At 44.3% G+C, this 17166-nt stretch overlaps 1 protein-coding gene across 2 annotated transcripts in view; it reads left to right on the forward strand.

Moving 5' to 3' along the window:
- The window catches only part of kif1b (kinesin family member 1B), a 69165-nt gene extending 51999 nt beyond the window's left edge, over positions 1 to 17166 (forward strand). For both annotated transcript variants that reach the window (XM_076276940.1, XM_076276937.1), the window contains 22 exons: positions 332 to 450; positions 783 to 868; positions 1342 to 1471; positions 2285 to 2435; positions 2710 to 2800; positions 3265 to 3383; positions 3821 to 3876; positions 6121 to 6229; positions 6379 to 6445; positions 6582 to 6666; positions 6865 to 6970; positions 8971 to 9085; positions 9321 to 9454; positions 9555 to 9616; positions 9955 to 10100; positions 12255 to 12497; positions 12673 to 12744; positions 12927 to 13048; positions 13351 to 13503; positions 13673 to 13865; positions 14065 to 14183; positions 14408 to 17166. In XM_076276940.1, coding sequence (XP_076133055.1) covers positions 332 to 450; positions 783 to 868; positions 1342 to 1471; positions 2285 to 2435; positions 2710 to 2800; positions 3265 to 3383; positions 3821 to 3876; positions 6121 to 6229; positions 6379 to 6445; positions 6582 to 6666; positions 6865 to 6970; positions 8971 to 9085; positions 9321 to 9454; positions 9555 to 9616; positions 9955 to 10100; positions 12255 to 12497; positions 12673 to 12744; positions 12927 to 13048; positions 13351 to 13503; positions 13673 to 13865; positions 14065 to 14183; positions 14408 to 14450 — 2521 coding nt within the window. In that variant the 3' untranslated portion in view covers positions 14451 to 17166. The remainder of the gene's footprint in view (positions 1 to 331; positions 451 to 782; positions 869 to 1341; positions 1472 to 2284; positions 2436 to 2709; positions 2801 to 3264; positions 3384 to 3820; positions 3877 to 6120; positions 6230 to 6378; positions 6446 to 6581; positions 6667 to 6864; positions 6971 to 8970; positions 9086 to 9320; positions 9455 to 9554; positions 9617 to 9954; positions 10101 to 12254; positions 12498 to 12672; positions 12745 to 12926; positions 13049 to 13350; positions 13504 to 13672; positions 13866 to 14064; positions 14184 to 14407) is intronic.

Below are 17166 nucleotides of genomic sequence, written 5' to 3' on the forward strand. Positions count from 1 at the left end.
TTACTGCTTTTTGTTTAAAAACATCATTTGCCATACTGTGTCTCCAGTTTTTGCTTGATTTGTCTAGATCTGTGTACAGCTGTTTTTTAGCTGTCCATTTTCCCAGTACGCTCAATGACTGAAACGATTGCTTTGCCCTTTCTGTGACTGGGTTTGAGTCATCGCAAGTAACACGTAGATAGGCTACATCTGTTTGTAATGGAGTCTTGTGTCCTAATGAGTTTGTTTCTTTGACGTGCTCTAACTTCATTAGAGTAGAATCTGATGGTGTGTGTGTGTGTTTGCACATATAGCTATAGCTAAAAGGCTTTCTCTGCTCTACCTCCTCTAGGGCTTTTGTGTACCTGAGCAACCTGCTATACTCAGTCCCCCTGGTGCACCGTGTTGCCATAGTAACGGAGAAGGGCGACGTGCGGGGCTTTTTGCGTGTAGGGGTCCAGGCCATTGCAGGTCAGTGCTGCTCATTTCACGGTGGACACTGAACTTATGTGGATAGATTCAATGCGGCTATTTGAAAAAGTCTTTGTATTAAACATGTCTAGATTTTTTGGCTGTATTCGGCTGTATATACCTTTTTGGTGTTGGCTGTATGTCGTTTGATTGTATCCAAGAACATTGTACTAGATTCTAAATATATTCAGGTAATACATTTCAAAATTAAATATTCAACACTGAAAACTAGCCATGGAGCAATACTGTTTTGTGAATGAAAATGTACATCTTTCAGAGAATAATTAGTGCAGACAAGCAGGGTGGTTTATTGTTTTGTTAACTCTCCACAGCTGATGAGGAAGCTCCAGACTATGGCTCAGGAGTAAGGCAGTCAGGCACAGCTAAGATCTCCTTTGATGACGAGTACTTCAAAAAGGTGAGTAGGAATGGCCAACTGTTTATTGCCTTTAAAAGTAATTGGATCTTGTTTGTAACATATTCCATGGCATTGTTTTTCCTTATCCAAGGAGCACATTGTGAAACACTTCAGACAGTAATGCAGAACAATAGAGGGATTGAGGCCCTTTCACTGCAGAAGCGCCCTGAGTAGAGTTCACATAGGTTCAGGCCTCTGTCCTAAATTTCAGTTGAACAAGTAGATCCTGACATTTCTATTAGCCTGTGCTGCTACCCATTGACTGAATACTTTATTACTTGTTGTGTCAGGGGACAGCCGGGCCAATTTACTATTGTTTAATACTTCTCTCTTTCTCTGTCTTTCTCTCTCTCTCTCTCTCTCTCTCTCTTTCTCTCTCTCCATCTTAATGTATTTCTTGTGGACTTTTCACATTCTCTCTCCATCTCTCTTCTCCTCTGTGTCTCTTCTTCCCTCGCTTCCTCCCTTCACAGGCCGATTTCTCCACCACGGCCATGACCCGCTCTGGGATCTCTCTGGAGGAGCTGCGCATTGTGGAGGGCCAGGGTCAAAGTTCAGAGGTCATTACACCCTCAGAGGAGATGAACAGGATGAATGAAATGGGTAGGTGCCTGCCTCGTGTGGTGGCATGCGGGCAGATGTCCCTATTGAAGGCCCAGACATTGTCGTGTCTTTGTTTGATTAACTTTATGAGACATGTGCGAGACATGCAGCAAATAAAGCTCTTAGTTATTGTAATGACGTGGGGGGGAGTGGAGTGCAGGTGACCTTGAAAAAGTCCAAAAGTTCTGTGGATTTTGTTCAGTGGTGGTCCTGTCTTCGTACTGAAGTATAGGTTGTATCATCATAAGTTCTGTGGTATGTCTTGTGTGGTGTTGCTGCCATGTTACCACAACGAAGAAAAGCGAGTGACGCCGCAAATCTGCTCCTCATATGGCCACTCAATAAAACATGGCCAACATGTATTTTCAGCTCAGGAACATGATGAGTGTGCAGTATTTCTTGACTCAACGTTTCAGTCATGCCGGCTGGTTGACCGTGCATAAACCTAACAGCCCAAAAACATGTTTTATAGTTAGTTAGTTACTAGTAGGTATTTATATTTACATTTTCATCAGCTTGCATTCCTTCCTTTTAAATAATTTTAAATAAATAATTAAATGTTAAAAATTGTTAGAATGTTAGAATTGTGTTTTTTTAATGTTCATACCAAAGTAATAACTAATGCATCTAGAACACTGATTTTACAGACATTATGTACTTATTTATTTCAACCTTAATAAAATACTTTGATGATCATTTCATGATCAGTTGATGATCAGTTCATATTGACCTGCTAGAGCATTATATTAGTCTATCGTGTCTGGACTTGTGTTTCTGAGTTGTGTGTTTGCGTTTGTGTTGTGTCCCCATCAGACCTGAAGCTGGGCAATGTGGAGGGGAAGCTGGTCCATGGCGAGGGTCTAGCGGGCCAGCTGGAAGTGGGCAGCATCTTTACCTTCCGCGTGACTGTCCTGCAGGCTAGTGGCATCCTGCCTGAGTACGCCGACATCTTCTGCCAGTTCAAGTGAGTCTGACACAATTGTGATTCCATCCTTACAATGTTGTGAGTGTTTGTCTTCTTGTTTATGTGTGTATGTGTGTCATATAAGATACTGGATGCCTGCATTTTCACGTGGATAGATAAAGTATCTATCTGTCTGTCTGTCTCTATTTATCTATCTATCTATCTATTACCACTGGCACCATTGCTATGGCAACCCATTATCAACAGTGTGTTCAGGTGAGGTGTTATTTATTATAGTGTGGTAACTGGGCTTTGGTTCTGTCCTCTCCCGCAGCTTCCTCCACCGCCATGATGAGGCCTTCTCCACAGAGCCCCTGAAGAACACCGGCAAAGGCACCCCACTGGGCTTCTACCACGTCCAGAATGTGAGTGACTCAGCCTTTGTGCCTGCTGTGTCTGTGAGCGTGTCGAAGAGTGAGAACTTCAGAGAGAGAGAGAGAAAAGAGAGAGAGGAGAGAGAGAGAGAGGGAGAGAATCCTGAAGGAGTAATGAGAACTTTACAGAGAGAAAGAGAGAGAGTTCTGAAGGAAGGTTGAGAAGAGATGAGGGAGGAGGAGGAGGACGTAAAAGAGTGTGAAGAGAGGAATGGAAAAACACCAGGAGCATCAATATCCCTGCCCTGGAAATGTCACCTCACTACACCCAAAGAAAAAAACAAATCTGTGAAGAAGTGGTTTGAACTGTGAGGCAAGGGCAGTGTTTTTATATAAGCAGCTTTCGGCCATCACCAGTGTTTTGGTGTTAGATACTCTCTGATCCCATGTTATTAATCTGGGCGCCAAGGTGATGTAATCCCTGTTGACCTGAGCTCTCCTCTGCCCCAAAACAGGTCTCTGTGGAGGTCACCGAGTCTTTCATCGAGTACATCAAGACCAAGCCCATCGTGTTCGAGGTTTTCGGCCACTATCAGCAGCACCCGCTCCACTTCCATGGCCAGGATCTCCTCAGGTAAGACAGCCTGACCGCTGTATCCCACAATACAGCACACATGGATCTGGACATCAAGACCAAACCGGTTAGGGTCACTGCGGAGACTAACATCAGGGCTAAACATTTCAGAATTCAGGCATGGGCCAGACCATGTATGATTTGAAAATACATAATTTTATATATAGTAACGGATTTGAAAATATCTGTAACTTCAGGCACAGGAATTGTCCTTGTCCTTCAATATTGATAACTATCCGCTGCCCATCTCAGCTGAAAAGAGAGAGCTAGATAGCATGGTTAAGTAGAAAAAGCATCTGTTGTGGTTAGTGAACAAGTGATAAGAACACTTCACATTCCAGTGGAGGTTTGCTTTGATGTTTTGCATAAATATGCATCCCTATTCCTCAGATGGATTCGTTAATGACCTCTAATGAGTCTTCTTTTTGCCTCCTCAGCCCTATCCAGTCCTCAAGGAAGTATTACCCCCCACCAATGCCTCTGTCCAAACCAGGTAGGTCACCAGAGCCTTACAATTTTTATTTTTCCAAAACACACTTTTATGTAAGTATGTTTGTTATCTCTGCCTGTCCAAGTATGGAAATTTGAAAAAAGGACCATGTCCTGCCCCTTGTGCTGTTCTCCAGCCAGAGCAGTGGTACGAAGAGGAGTGAGGAATGTACTATTTGCATAATTAAACACATGCTTTGAATAATCCCGGCCCCGAGCAGTCTCTCCCATTTCCATGCTGAGCATTATCATAAGTAATTACATGAGTCATTAAAGCGGGATGAGGGCGAGATCAAGCGGTGAATGGGCAGGCCTCTCCTCTCCTCTCCTCCCCCTCCTGGGCACTCCTGATCACAAAGGGGGGTTCAGGGCCGCAGGTTGTGTGAGCAGGGGGGAGAGACGGGAGCAACCCCAGCACCAGAGGTGGCAAAGCACGTCAGACAATCAAACACAAACAGAAGGGATGTTGCCTTAAGGGCTAGAGCCTCTCCTGTGTAAACTCGATTAGCAGTCAGGGTGGATGAGTTCACAACCTTAACAAAAACACCATCCAAACAAAAGTGTGATTACTGTCTACAGTCTGTGATCTCATTGGTACATGGAGAGCCATACCAGGCGCTACATTAAAAAAACAGATATGGATTCTTTCTCTATAATTTTCTGTACTAAATGCATTTCCCTGGAACATAATTATCCATTATCACTACCCTTTATCTCCATCTTTATTTTTCATTTCATAACACTTGCATGTTTAATGTTTTTGTTTTGCTTTTTTCACCCCCCTCCTACCACCCTTTTCCATCACGTTCAACTAACCCCACATCCCCCTCATGCTGCATGACCCCCTCCGCCCACGTCAGACCACGCCAGAAAGATCGAGCTGATCAGGTACCTGATGAGCGGGTACGTGCACGGGCAGGTGTTGGACACGCTCTCGGAGCATGCCAACGCGCTGGCCTCCACCGCCGTGGCCAGCCTGGAGGACGGCGCCGACCAGCTCTCCCACTTCCCCTTCCTGCCCGTGCCCAACAGCCCAGCCCAGGCATTGCCCAAGCACGATGGTTGGTACCGCTTGGCACACTCAAGGGTGTAGAGAAAGAGAGCGCGCTGCCCCCTGTGTAGTGCCACCCCGTGATGTGTGCTTAGTGTACCCCAGTGGCTGTGCCCCCCAAAGGTCCCTGTCCCTGCTGCCCTGAAGTAGTTAAGCCGTATGGCGCGCATGAGAGTGGAGTTTGTAACAGATATTGCCATGGCTGTGATTCCTTCCCTCCTTCCCTGGCTGTGTTAGTTAAGAAAGGAAGTGAAGTGATAAAAAAGGGATCAGTCTCTTCTGCTGCTTATCCCTTCTGTTGACTCCCCTTCTCAGCTGGAGGTAGTGGTAGATATTAGCATTCCCACTGTTGGCAGCTGTCTCGTGTCATTGTCACAGAGTCGCTGACTCTTTGATGTCTCCTTCCCTCGGTAATGCCGTTTGATGTCAGATGTTTTGTGCAAAGGAAGCTGCCTTCTCCGTGTTCACTAGCTCAGTTGGCCCCCAGCAGATGCAGGATTCCCTCGTAGTCCCCAGCGAGATTTCCAAAGAAGTTGTGGTGTTTTTGTTTTGTCGGCGTGACGACTCCATTAAACAGGTCTGCACTAGAGATACTGGACGTTAAACCAGAGGGTTTAGTGTGGCTCGCTAGTCAGCTGTCCACATAAACCACGTCAGGACACATTGATTTTGCTGGGCTGCAGACCGTCTGTGGATTTGATGGAGACTAATAAAGCGTCTGAAGTCATTTTCTTTAATCCCTACCACCTCCATCCACCAGCCACCATAACCATCCATTTCCCTTCTCTACAAAGCACTTTGGGTGGCTTGAAAAGCGCTACATAAAAGCAATATGTTTTCCCCCCCGTTATCTCCTATCTCAGCCCCTCACGTTACTCACCCCTTAACAGCCAGAGATGTGCTTAGGAGCTCTTTTCTGTCTGTCTCGGAAATGGCCCGACAATGTAGTGTGTAACAGCCAGTATGGATTTTGGCAACTGAGTCTCGCCTCATCAATGGTGTTTTAATAAATGAAGCTAGGCAGCGTGGTGGGCTGGGAAGGGTTTGCGGTGTCCTGCCGCGGGCCATGTTTCCACTGGGTTGTGTGACCCTTGCTGACCCACAGTCACAGCTCCGTCTTCTCCGTGGTGGGTAATGTCATTGTTTTCCCTTCCTGGTCGGTTTCTCATGCGCCGTTCTCTCCATCTATCTCCCCAGTCCCTGCTACCAAGCTGAACACCATCAGCAAGTCCAACCTGGGCCAGTGTGTGAGCAAGTACGACCTGCTGGTGTGGTTTGAAATCAGCGAGCTGGAGCCAACTGGAGAGTAAGCATGACCTGATCCAGCGCCGGCCTGAAATGAAATCAATTCTGCTCTTATATAAACGGACTTAACTGACATAACTTCAAATTCAGTAAGAGGTCATCAAAGATTTGTCGTGTGTAATTAGTTTTACTTGTGTCTCATTTTTCCAGGTACATCCCAGCTGTAGTGGATCACTCAGGTGGCTTGCCTTGCCATGGAACTTACCTGCTGCACCAGGTTAGTTCCCCCTAGTGGAGGGGAGGACACATAGCATGCACTGTTACACAAACATCTCTGGTAGGGAAACATCTCCTGCACTGTTATACAAACGTCTCTAGTTGAGAAATACAATGGTGTGTGTTGTGTTCTTTAGGGTATCCAGCGTAGGATCACGGTCACCCTCATCCATGAGAAGGGCAGTGAGCTGCACTGGAAAGACGTCAGGGAGCTGGTGGTTGGTGCGTATTACCCGTTGCACCCATTTTTTTTTCTCTCCGCTCTGTCTGCGTGTGGATAGGGATTGATAGTGAATAGCACCATTCTGTTTGGATTTCTGGTTTAACAGATCTTCATCTGCCATGTTATGTATACAGTAACATAATCAAATGATCTGACTAAGAGTATATACAATGACTGATTAATTGATGCTTGAACAGGTCGAATTAGGAACAAGGCAGAGGTGGACGATTCTGCAGCAGATGCAGTCCTATCACTCAACATCATATCAGCCAAAAACATCAAGTCCTCTCACAACTCCAACAGGTACTCAACACACCTGATACGCACTATTAAAGCAGTCAGTCAATTTCAGTGGACACATATAGTGTTCAACAAAGCAGCAACCTCTCTTTATGGGTCATTATGCCTATGCATTACACAGTAAAGGTATACATTAGATTATTATGTTTGTGTATTGTATATAGAACCAGGTGTCCTGGTAGTTGTAAGAACTGCTGTAGACCGTTGTAGTTACTGCTGCAGACGGAATAGATTTTGAATAAGGAGGCGAAATAATACTCTGAATAATTGCGTTGTCGTGGTTAATTTGAAACAGATGAAGTCATATATTTCTATTTCTATTTTTAGTAGCGCTTGTGATTATGATTAAGATTAGGACATTTTGTAGTGAGGCGGAGACATATTTATATCATCGTGACGGTGGTCCAGAAGGAACAGCACAGCAAAGGTCCTCAGACAAGAGAGACACCTGGTGGTCAAAAACCAAATTGAACATCCATTTTTTTTCTGACGTTGTTTATCATGTAGCCGATGCATCATCATCCATGTGCTTGTCTTGTGTTTTGCCTTTTTTCTTGTGTCTCGCTTATGCATTATTGCATCGTATGATGTTTTGTTTTTATCTATTTAATTTGATGCAATTATTTGCTTTATTTAACATTTTCTGTTGCCTGACATGTCTGCTTTTTGACTCTTCCTTTCTTTTCCTTTCTGTTTCTTGCTGCGGCTGGACTCTTGTTTTTGCTCAGGCTCTGTATTGATAAGGATATTCCTAGGTATTTGTGACATAAAGAACTTTCTACACAAAGTGCTTTATGCTCCTTCCCAGACCTGATAGTCGTACTAGATATTTTGTGTAGTTAACCTCTTTTAAAATGGCAGCTGTCCCTTTGTGTTGCAACCATGTCCTTTTGCAGTGTTGGTCACTGTCCGTTCAAATGCTTTTGCCAAGATTGGCAATCATATAAGTGGAATACTGTGCCATTAACACTGATGTAGCCAATTTTTCACAATCAGTAGTTTATCATATATTAGCTGATAATTTGTGCTTGGTAATAAGTGATATGTCTGCATTGTAAATCAGTTGTCTGATTGGTTCTCTGTTGGTGCTGAGACATTCTGGACATGCTCAGTGAGGGGTGAAGGGATGGGGGTGGGGTGGGCTGGCTGGCTGACTGACTGACTGACTGATTGAGGATGAGTCATCAGCACAGAATCCATCACTTTCACCTTTAGTTGTAGACAGATGCAGATGCTCTCTGTATGTCTGATCGGTCAGTCACAGACCACACACACACACACACACACACACACACACACACACACACACACTCTCAGGTGCACTGTCACTTATTTAAAACCTGTCAATGTCTGTTTTTAACAGTTACAGATTTCATTGTTGCTTTCTCTCTCATGTTCCATTTTAGACTACAATCCATTCCCTTTCTCCCACGCCCATATGATTACCTAAAATGACTCTCAGCATTACAGCTTAATGACTTTGCTGGGTGTGTGGCTTCTCTTAGAATGTTAATGTGCTATAATGGTCACGTTGACTAGAAGCCAAGGAGTGACAGTGGCATATCTCTGCTAGTCCTGTTAGTGATAATAGGCTCACTCGTGTAGCAATAAATTGAAGAAGTGAAGACTCTTTCAAAAGAGAGGTTTTGTAAAAAAATGAAATGGCTTCCTTTTTCTCGAGTATTTGTGCTTAAACCTCACAGGCTTCCTTGATGAAACGGCCTCATGAAACGGCCAGCAGGCAACTAAACACCACTGACTGTGGCACTCTTGATGCCTCTGAAGTACCAATCATTGCCCTCACCATTAGTCCCCTTTGCTGTTCTCAGTGTTTTTAGTCCTTTTAAAACACTGTTTACAGTGATGTTGTTTCAAGAAACATTCAGACAAACATTGTTAATCAGATGCACTAACCCAAAGACTTGTGGAGCAGACTATCCCCCAAAAAAATCAAGATCCATGTCTAGACAAAATAATCTGAATGTTTCTTCTGTGGTCTCCAGAACCTTCTACCGCTTTGAGGCCGTGTGGGACAGCTCTCTGCACAACTCTCTCCTGCTCAACCGTGTGACTCCATACGGAGAGAAGATCTACATGACCTTGTCTGCATACCTGGAGGTCAGCTTCCTGTTCCATGGGCCCATCACATCTACACACATTAGATAAAAACTTAAATCAACCATGCAATAACTGAACAGCTTCTTGTGGGTCTTATAAAATGCAGTATCAATCAGTTGTTGTTATACGGCCTTGCACCTGGTTTTCCCTCCTCATTGTGATCCCATACCTTCATGCTTCTTTCTCATATTCACTTCTTCATGTGTGTGCTAATAAAGTATGCTGCCTCCCACAGCTTGACCACTGCATCCAGCCCGCCATCATTACCAAAGACATCTGCATGGTGTTCTACTCCAGAGACGCCAAAATCTCCCCTCCCCGCTCGCTGCGGAACCTCTTTGGCACAGGCTACTCCAAGACTCCCGACTGGTAAGCGAATCAATGTCAACAGAGATCCACTGTATTTTTCCTGCACTATACAGTCCAAGCCCAAAGCCTCACCCCCCCCCTCTCTTTTTCTCTCCCACAGCAACAGAGTGACTGGTATCTACGAGCTGAGCTTGTGCAAGATGTCTGACACAGGAAGTCCAGGTGAGATCCCTGGCCACTAGTGGGTTATTAAGAGTGGTTCACACAAAGAACGATATCCATAACGATACAGCAAAAAAGTATCACTCTAGCTTATGAAAATGTGCACACATAAACTTTAAAGGCAACATGAAAAACAATACTGTTGGGTATCATTGTGAGGGCGATTTTGAGAATGATAAATAGCTGACAGCCAATCAAAATCTATCAAACTTTAGACGTTCATCAGCACAAGGAAAGACTTTCCTTATGGTTTGTCAGTGTGGACGCTCATTCATTTCCTCAATAGGTGTAATTAATCCTGAAATTAATCGTCATGTGTATGTAATATTCTACCGTAGGCATGCAGCGGAGGAGACGGAAGGTTCTGGACACCTCGGTGGCGTATGTGCGTGGGGAGGAGAACCTGGCGGGCTGGAGGCCCCGGGGGGACAGCCTGATCCTGGAACACCAGTGGGAACTGGAGAAGCTGGAACAGCTGCATGAGGTCAGAGGTCACACGCACTATATCATCCAGTGTTCATAACATCTCTCTTTGAAACTCTCCTGCTCTCTAATACAGTGTTTCCCAAACTTTTTTTCTGGGGACCCACTTTTTAAAAATGACAGACCATCGTGACCCATTCACTTCAGAGCAAATAATAGCGCCTACTAGGTCTGGCCTACTACCACTACAATTACAGCGATTGGTGATGCACTGACTCCTCAGTTTACTACAATTCTGCAATCTCAATTACACATGAAATAATGTTAAATATTGTCAAAGCTGTTAAAAGTTTTGTACAAACACACAACCTCAGCTTTTTCTCATCCTGCTTTGAGCACAGTTGTGTTGCATTTTGAGCATCATCAGTGTGGAAAGTTGAAAATGATATTGTGACAGGCTATGTTGTAAGAATGGAACTAAAGAGGCTTTTGCGCAATAGCCTAAAGAGAATGTGCCTTTATTGTAGGCTAGACTAGTAGAGTTCACGAGGTGGAAAACGAGAGGAAATAATAGCATTTAAAATGTCCATTTAAATTGTAGCCTAATATAATGTGCTGTAGTGTGTTTTAAATCCGAAATATTAAGGAATGTGAGGAGGTTGCTATTAACTTTAAAGAGTGCATCTACAATCGAAAATATCTACAGCCTATGACGCAAATTGAATAGTTATGTCTGGTATACGCATGTCTGCTTTAGTTGACAGCACGGTAACTAGATTTTAATCAGTCAAGCTGAAGAGCCGGTGTCCGTTAATGTTTGTGCAAAAAGGCTGATTCATGTCCCTTGCATTTTGCAACTGCGAGGTCCATGGCAGGCGCCCCACAGAAATGTTTCATTTTGTGAGTGAGATGTCCACGCTGTCCCCTCTGCGACGCGTTCGCCCCCCCAGTTTCAGAGCTATTCTAAATGCAAAATTGCACATAGGGCCGTGACTGTAGTTAACAAACTAGATCCTAATAGAAAACTGTTAGCTTTCCTGGCTAAATGGTATAAGTTAGGCCTATTACACAACATAAATTGTGCTGGCGACCCAAATAGAATCTCCTGAGACCCACCTGTGGGTCGCGACCCAGTCTTTGGGAACCAATGCTCTAATGCACACATGCGCACACACACACACACACACACACACACACACACACACACACACACACACACACACACACACACACACCATATCACCCACTATTCATAATGTCTCTCTTTGAAACTCTCCTGCTCTCTAATACACACACACACACACACACACACACACACACACACACACACACCATATCACCCACTATTCATAATGTCTCTCTTTGAAACTCTCCTGCTCTCTAATGCACACACACACACACACACACACACACACACACACACACACACACACACACACACACACACACACACACACACACACCATATCACCCACTATTCATAATGTCTCTCTTTGAAACTCTCCTGCTCTCTAATGCACACACACACACACACACACACTATTCATAAAGTCTCTCTGACTCTCTCCCACCCTCTAATACACACATACACATACATACATACACACATACATGCATGTCTTAAATGTACACTATTCAAGATGTTCACCTTAATATAACCTTTACGAAGCCAATTTGATGGTAAATTAACTTGTAATAGGCAAATCGTTCACCTAGCATAGCTATACAGCATAGACGTAGCGAGTCGTGCAACTTCAAGAACGGTGGCCCGACAAATCTCGCGAGAGACATTACCTTGTCAGTAGATATAGCTCTTTGGAGATAGTTTTTGTCTGTTGTTAATCCTTCACCTCCACAACAAAAGCATTTTCATTTTGTACAGGGGGGATAAGTCACGAGAAGTTTGATATTTACTACAGCAGAGTAAAACATAAATATATCGCGACTAGAGGGAGCTCAGTTTATAAATATACCCAAACCTGCATAGTGTACCTTTAAAACACACAGTGAATGTAATTGGCTACTGCAGAAACCATTGTCAATCAGTCAAGCTGATTGCCAGTCTGGAGTATTCTGTTCGACAATATGGCACCATGCAAGACAATATATAATTCTTTCCATTGGCTGTATTGTGCTTAAAACCATATACAATCTTTTATCATTCACACCCCTCGTCCATGCTCCTGCCCCGCCCCCTGGTGTTCTGTGTGTGCAGGTGGAGAAGACGCGTCACCTGCTGCTCCTGCGTGAGAAGCTGGCCGAGACGGCGCCCCACAAGTCGTTGAGCGAGTCGCTGTCGCCAAGCATGAGCAGTGGCACCCTCAGCACATCCACCAGCATCTCCTCGCAGATCTCCAGCACCACCTTCGAGAGCGCCATTACGCCCAGTGAGAGCAGTGGCTACGACTCGGCCGACATCGAGAGCCTGGTGGACCGGGAGAAAGAGCTGGCCACCAAGGTAACGTTAGGGGACAGAGAAGACTCTTGCTTTTTTAAAACGTTGTTGTTGTTGTTGCATGTGTGCTTCTATCACATTGACAGAGATGAATGAATTCTTGTAGAATAACGTGTACATAATAGAATGGGCTAGAATCTTGTCAGTAATGTCTTGACATGTATCAATCTTATTATAGTGCCTGCGTCTCATGACACACACCTTCAACAGTGAGTACAACCAGGTGTGCAACAGCATCAGTGACTGCAAGGTATGTTAGAACGGCCTCACAGCCAACGCCACCATCAATCCTAGTCAGCATCACCTATCCTGATTAAGACTTATTCTCTCGCTGTATGTCTCTTTTCTCCTGTCTCCATTTCCCCTTCCCACACTCTCCCTCTTCTACCTCCCTCTCTCTCTTGCCCCTGCGGTCTGCCTCCCCTCTGCCAGCTCTCGGACATCTCCCCCATGGGTCGTGACCCCTCGGTCACCAGCTTCAGCAGTGCCACCCTCACCCCCTCCTCCACTTGCCCCTCGCTGTCCGAGTCTCGCTGCAGCTCCACGGATCAGAAGTAAGCAGCCTTTCCCTGCACGTACAAACACACACCCACAGACCTGCCACCGATTACCACTCGCTTAAGCCCTCAGACCAATGAGTGTCTATTTCTGAGAGTGACATTCTACTTTATTTAAAGGAGGCTCAGGCAGCTGACTTCATTTAAAGTTGCTTAAAGTAACATACACAGAACAGAACATAATTCCATATTGTCACATTGTGATTTCATGAGTGTTTTGCATATCATCTGAAAACAAACACCAGACTAGAGCACAGCATCTTACAGTGTCCTACTCTCTTCCCTTCCTGCTTTGCCAGGACTCCGGAGAACAACTCCCGCGCCTCCAGCCCTGGCTGCTCCGACTATGAGAACTTCCCCATGGTGCCCACCCTGGAGACGTCCTACCTGGCCCGCGCCGGCAAGCACGAGTTCCTCAACCTGGTACCCAACATAGAGGAGATGAGGCCTGGGTAAGCAATCCGCTAATGTGGCAGAGCATATTTCCTTTCAAAATTGTGTATCTGTGTATAATTATTGAACCATCCATAGCTCACAGGGTAGAGTCAGATGTTATCTAGCTGAGAATGCTGAAAACATTTGAGTCTTCCTAAATGGTTTCTGGCAACTTTCTCCACTCAGGGCGGTGGTGTCCAAGAAGGGATTCCTGAGCTTCATGGAGCCGCGCTCCAACTCGTGGGTGAAGCACTTCGTGGTGGTGCGCCGGCCCTACGTCTTTATCTACAACAGTGACAAGGACCCCGTGGAGAGGGGAGTGCTCAACCTGTCCACGGCCCAGGTGGAATACAGCGAAGACCAGCAGGCCATGCTGAAGGTGAGACCAGGACCCCGCAACTGACCTCGTCACCCAGTGGCTATTATTCACTCCAAACTGATCAAGTCATCAAGTCTTTCTTTCATTTGTCGTATCTGCTGTGTTCATGGACTCTAGGAAAAACTTTCTGTGATCTCAAAACATTTTTTTTTTGTCCTCTAATAACAGTACATTTTGTTTTTCACGTCCTGTTCTGCAGACTCCCAACACATTTGCCGTGTGCACCAAGCATAGAGGGATCCTGTTACAAGCCAACAACGACAAAGACATGAACGACTGGCTCTATGCCTTCAACCCACTGCTGGCAGGAACAATAAGGTAAACGCTTCCCTAAGTGACTGAATGAAGTATAACAATGAGATAACTATTCGGTGGCACAGGTATTGTGGCTGCTTTTGGACATGATCTTACAAAGCCTGGTCTCAAACACCATAAGGAAAAAAGATACTAATAGGGCGATATGGGAATAGGTTTGCAGATTGTGTATGATTTATGTATCATGGATTCATTTTTGTTTTGTTTTGTTTTGTTTCTCCTTGTAGGTCAAAGTTGGCGAGGAGGCGTTCTGGCTTGATGAAGAACTAACAGGCCTCCTCTTACTCTGGCTGGCCTTTGAACATAACAAGTGTTAACACTTATTAATCTTTGTGATTATTGACGTTTTTTTTTTCTCTCTCTTGTACGTTGACCTGTGGCTTAAGTCTCTACTCCAGCAAATGAACTTTATTTTTAAGTTCCAAAATAACCTGCTTCGTCCTCCTCCTCTCCCCCTCTTCACTCTTCTCCCTCCTCTCTCGATTTCTCTCTGCCCTGCCTTCCGTGTTTTCATTTGGATTTGTCCCTGACCCCTCCATCTTGTTTTGGCCCTGTTACATTATTTGTCATAACAGGAAAAGAAACCTTCTAGCTAGTAGCATGTTGTAGTAGTCTATTTGTGTGTGCACGGTTCTTTAGAACAGACTTTCTCTTTGCTCTTGTTTTTTTTATTCATCTGTAGAGATCGTCCTCATCAGTGTTATCCGTCAGGCAGAAACCCTCGTCTGGCAGCATGAAAACAGCCGCAGTGCTCAGGGGAAGACTTAGGTTTGCTGACAAAAAAAAAAATCTGAAGGGCACTATCAGTACCCGCCAACACCCTCACTCATTATTGATGAGAAGTCTGAAGGAGAAAACAATTAAGTAATTATAATAACAATAGTATAAGGAAAATAAGAGGGAGGGAATCCGCTCGTCCCTATGTAAAATGGAGTGTCGGTGCATGAAATGTTGCTGCTAGTGATATTGAGTAAACCTCATGGAGTCTAGCTTTTACATCAATAGATCATCTAAATTGACGCGCTGAATTAGGAGATCTAAAGGGGCATCTATCTTTCTCGCCAATGTTACTGCAACATTAAACTTGCTATGCTATACAAGCCTCCCCCTGTGTAGCTGTAGCTACCTGATCCTCTCTCCCTAGTTTGTGTACATATTAGGGGAAAGGGGCACCGCGGAGTGTTTCAGAGGGACAGCAGGAGGTTTGTATGTTCACCATTGTCGCATCCACTTTTCCCAGACGTCACTGAACAGACTCCCTCTACCCCAGTGCAATTGAGCTCCCCACCCCCCCACCCCCACCCCTCCCCCTCACCCTGCCCCCAAAGCCAGGTTATCAGCGGTGCACTCAACATCGTAGACATTCAACTTGCATTAGATAGCGAAACACAAACGTACAGAAGAACAAAGAGGAAAAGACTGTGAAGGGAATGTCATTTGTACATACTTTTCAGGATTACTGTGCTTTAACCACTACTTATAAAGACCTGACATTCCTTTTGCACTTACGCATTTTTTTCCTTATCATGGAATATTACTGATGGCGAAAAAGTTGGGATCAAAGTAGCTCATCCAGTGGCAGAAATATGACTTGACACCCCGAGTTGTTGATGATAGTGGGAGAACTTCTCAAAATATCTCAGACACCAGGGATTTAAGGACCTGGCAACTTAACATGTGCTTGTTATTTCATTGAACATCATATTAACCTTGTAGTCAGGATCTGAGAGATTCCCTGTTGACCTGTGGTATTCTCAGGCCGTAGTTAACCCCAAGTCCTAATCCCCTAGTCTGGGTACTGTACCAGGGGTATCAGGCCAGATTTCCAGATTTCCTTTAGAATATACAGTACACGACAGACCAGATGACTTAACAGCAAATTCCTTGATTTATAAGCATTCTTGAAACTTATCCTTGTATTTCCTTATTGTACTCATACTGTTAATTTATTTTTTTATTAACACCGTTGTTTTATACTACCCACTCATTCATTCAAGTAATCTGCAATGAAAGAAAAAAAACTTATGTGAGAAGGGCATTTTCGTTCCTTTTTATCCAGTGATATTTAATGTTGTTTTGCACATTTAAAATGCTCATTTACCAAGCATAATGAAGTAGTAGATGTTCAGGTGGTCTCAGCACTGTCTGGTTAGAAAAAAATGGGATTTCTTTTGAAGTCGCTAATGCAAGAAGCTAATGCTTAACTCTACTGTAGAGTGTCTAGTGTGGCGGAGTGGAGTGGAGACAACAAAAGGGATGACCAAAATGCTCTGAGCTTATTTTACTATTATTTTTTTCTCTGAAAATCCTTGCTCTGAGTGCCATGTGGATCCAGCACCTGAAGCTGAATTTGTAGTTTTTATGTGGTTTGTCTTTATTCTGTGCCACATGAGAGATGGTTTTTGTGAGGGGCACAGACGGAGGTTGCAGCAGGACTCTGGCCAGCCAACCAGTAGGACCTGCATTTTAAACCTGACTGTCCTGATTGTATGGATATCTAAAGGCACCATCTCTTCAACTGGCCACACAATTCAGCCGCAATTTACCCTGTAAAGAGGGGGATTGATATGCATTGAATCATTGAATCTTTTGCAGTTGTTCATTCACAAAGACATTTTATACAGAACAAAGATGAAAACAGCTGTTGGTTTTGACCATGGGTCGACCAGCCTAATGGCTCACCAAGCTGTTGGATTTATTTAACATCTGTGGAAAGTGTTTGCACTGAAAATTCATTTTCTCTCAAATTGCATACATTTTAAGGTGAAACACTGTTGGCACCGAAGCAAATCTATGACGAGCATGATCTTTGAGAACAGTTTGAAAAAGCACCAGAGCAAAGAATTTCAAGGGTTTTGAATGGCTTGGGTTACTAATGTATAGTGGACATTTCATTGACTGTATTTATTGTTTTGCATTGTATATATTAGTTTGCAGCTCTTTGCACATAATAAATGGTTCTAACTAACGGATCAAATCAAACCTG

Source organism: Alosa pseudoharengus, unplaced genomic scaffold (assembly GCF_046254945.1).
Source record: "Alosa pseudoharengus isolate Yale_2024_CS ecotype anadromous, Long Island Sound unplaced genomic scaffold, YU_APseudo_1.1 YU_APseudo_1.1_scf_9, whole genome shotgun sequence".
NCBI classification, from domain to species: Eukaryota; Metazoa; Chordata; class Actinopteri; order Clupeiformes; family Clupeidae; genus Alosa; species Alosa pseudoharengus.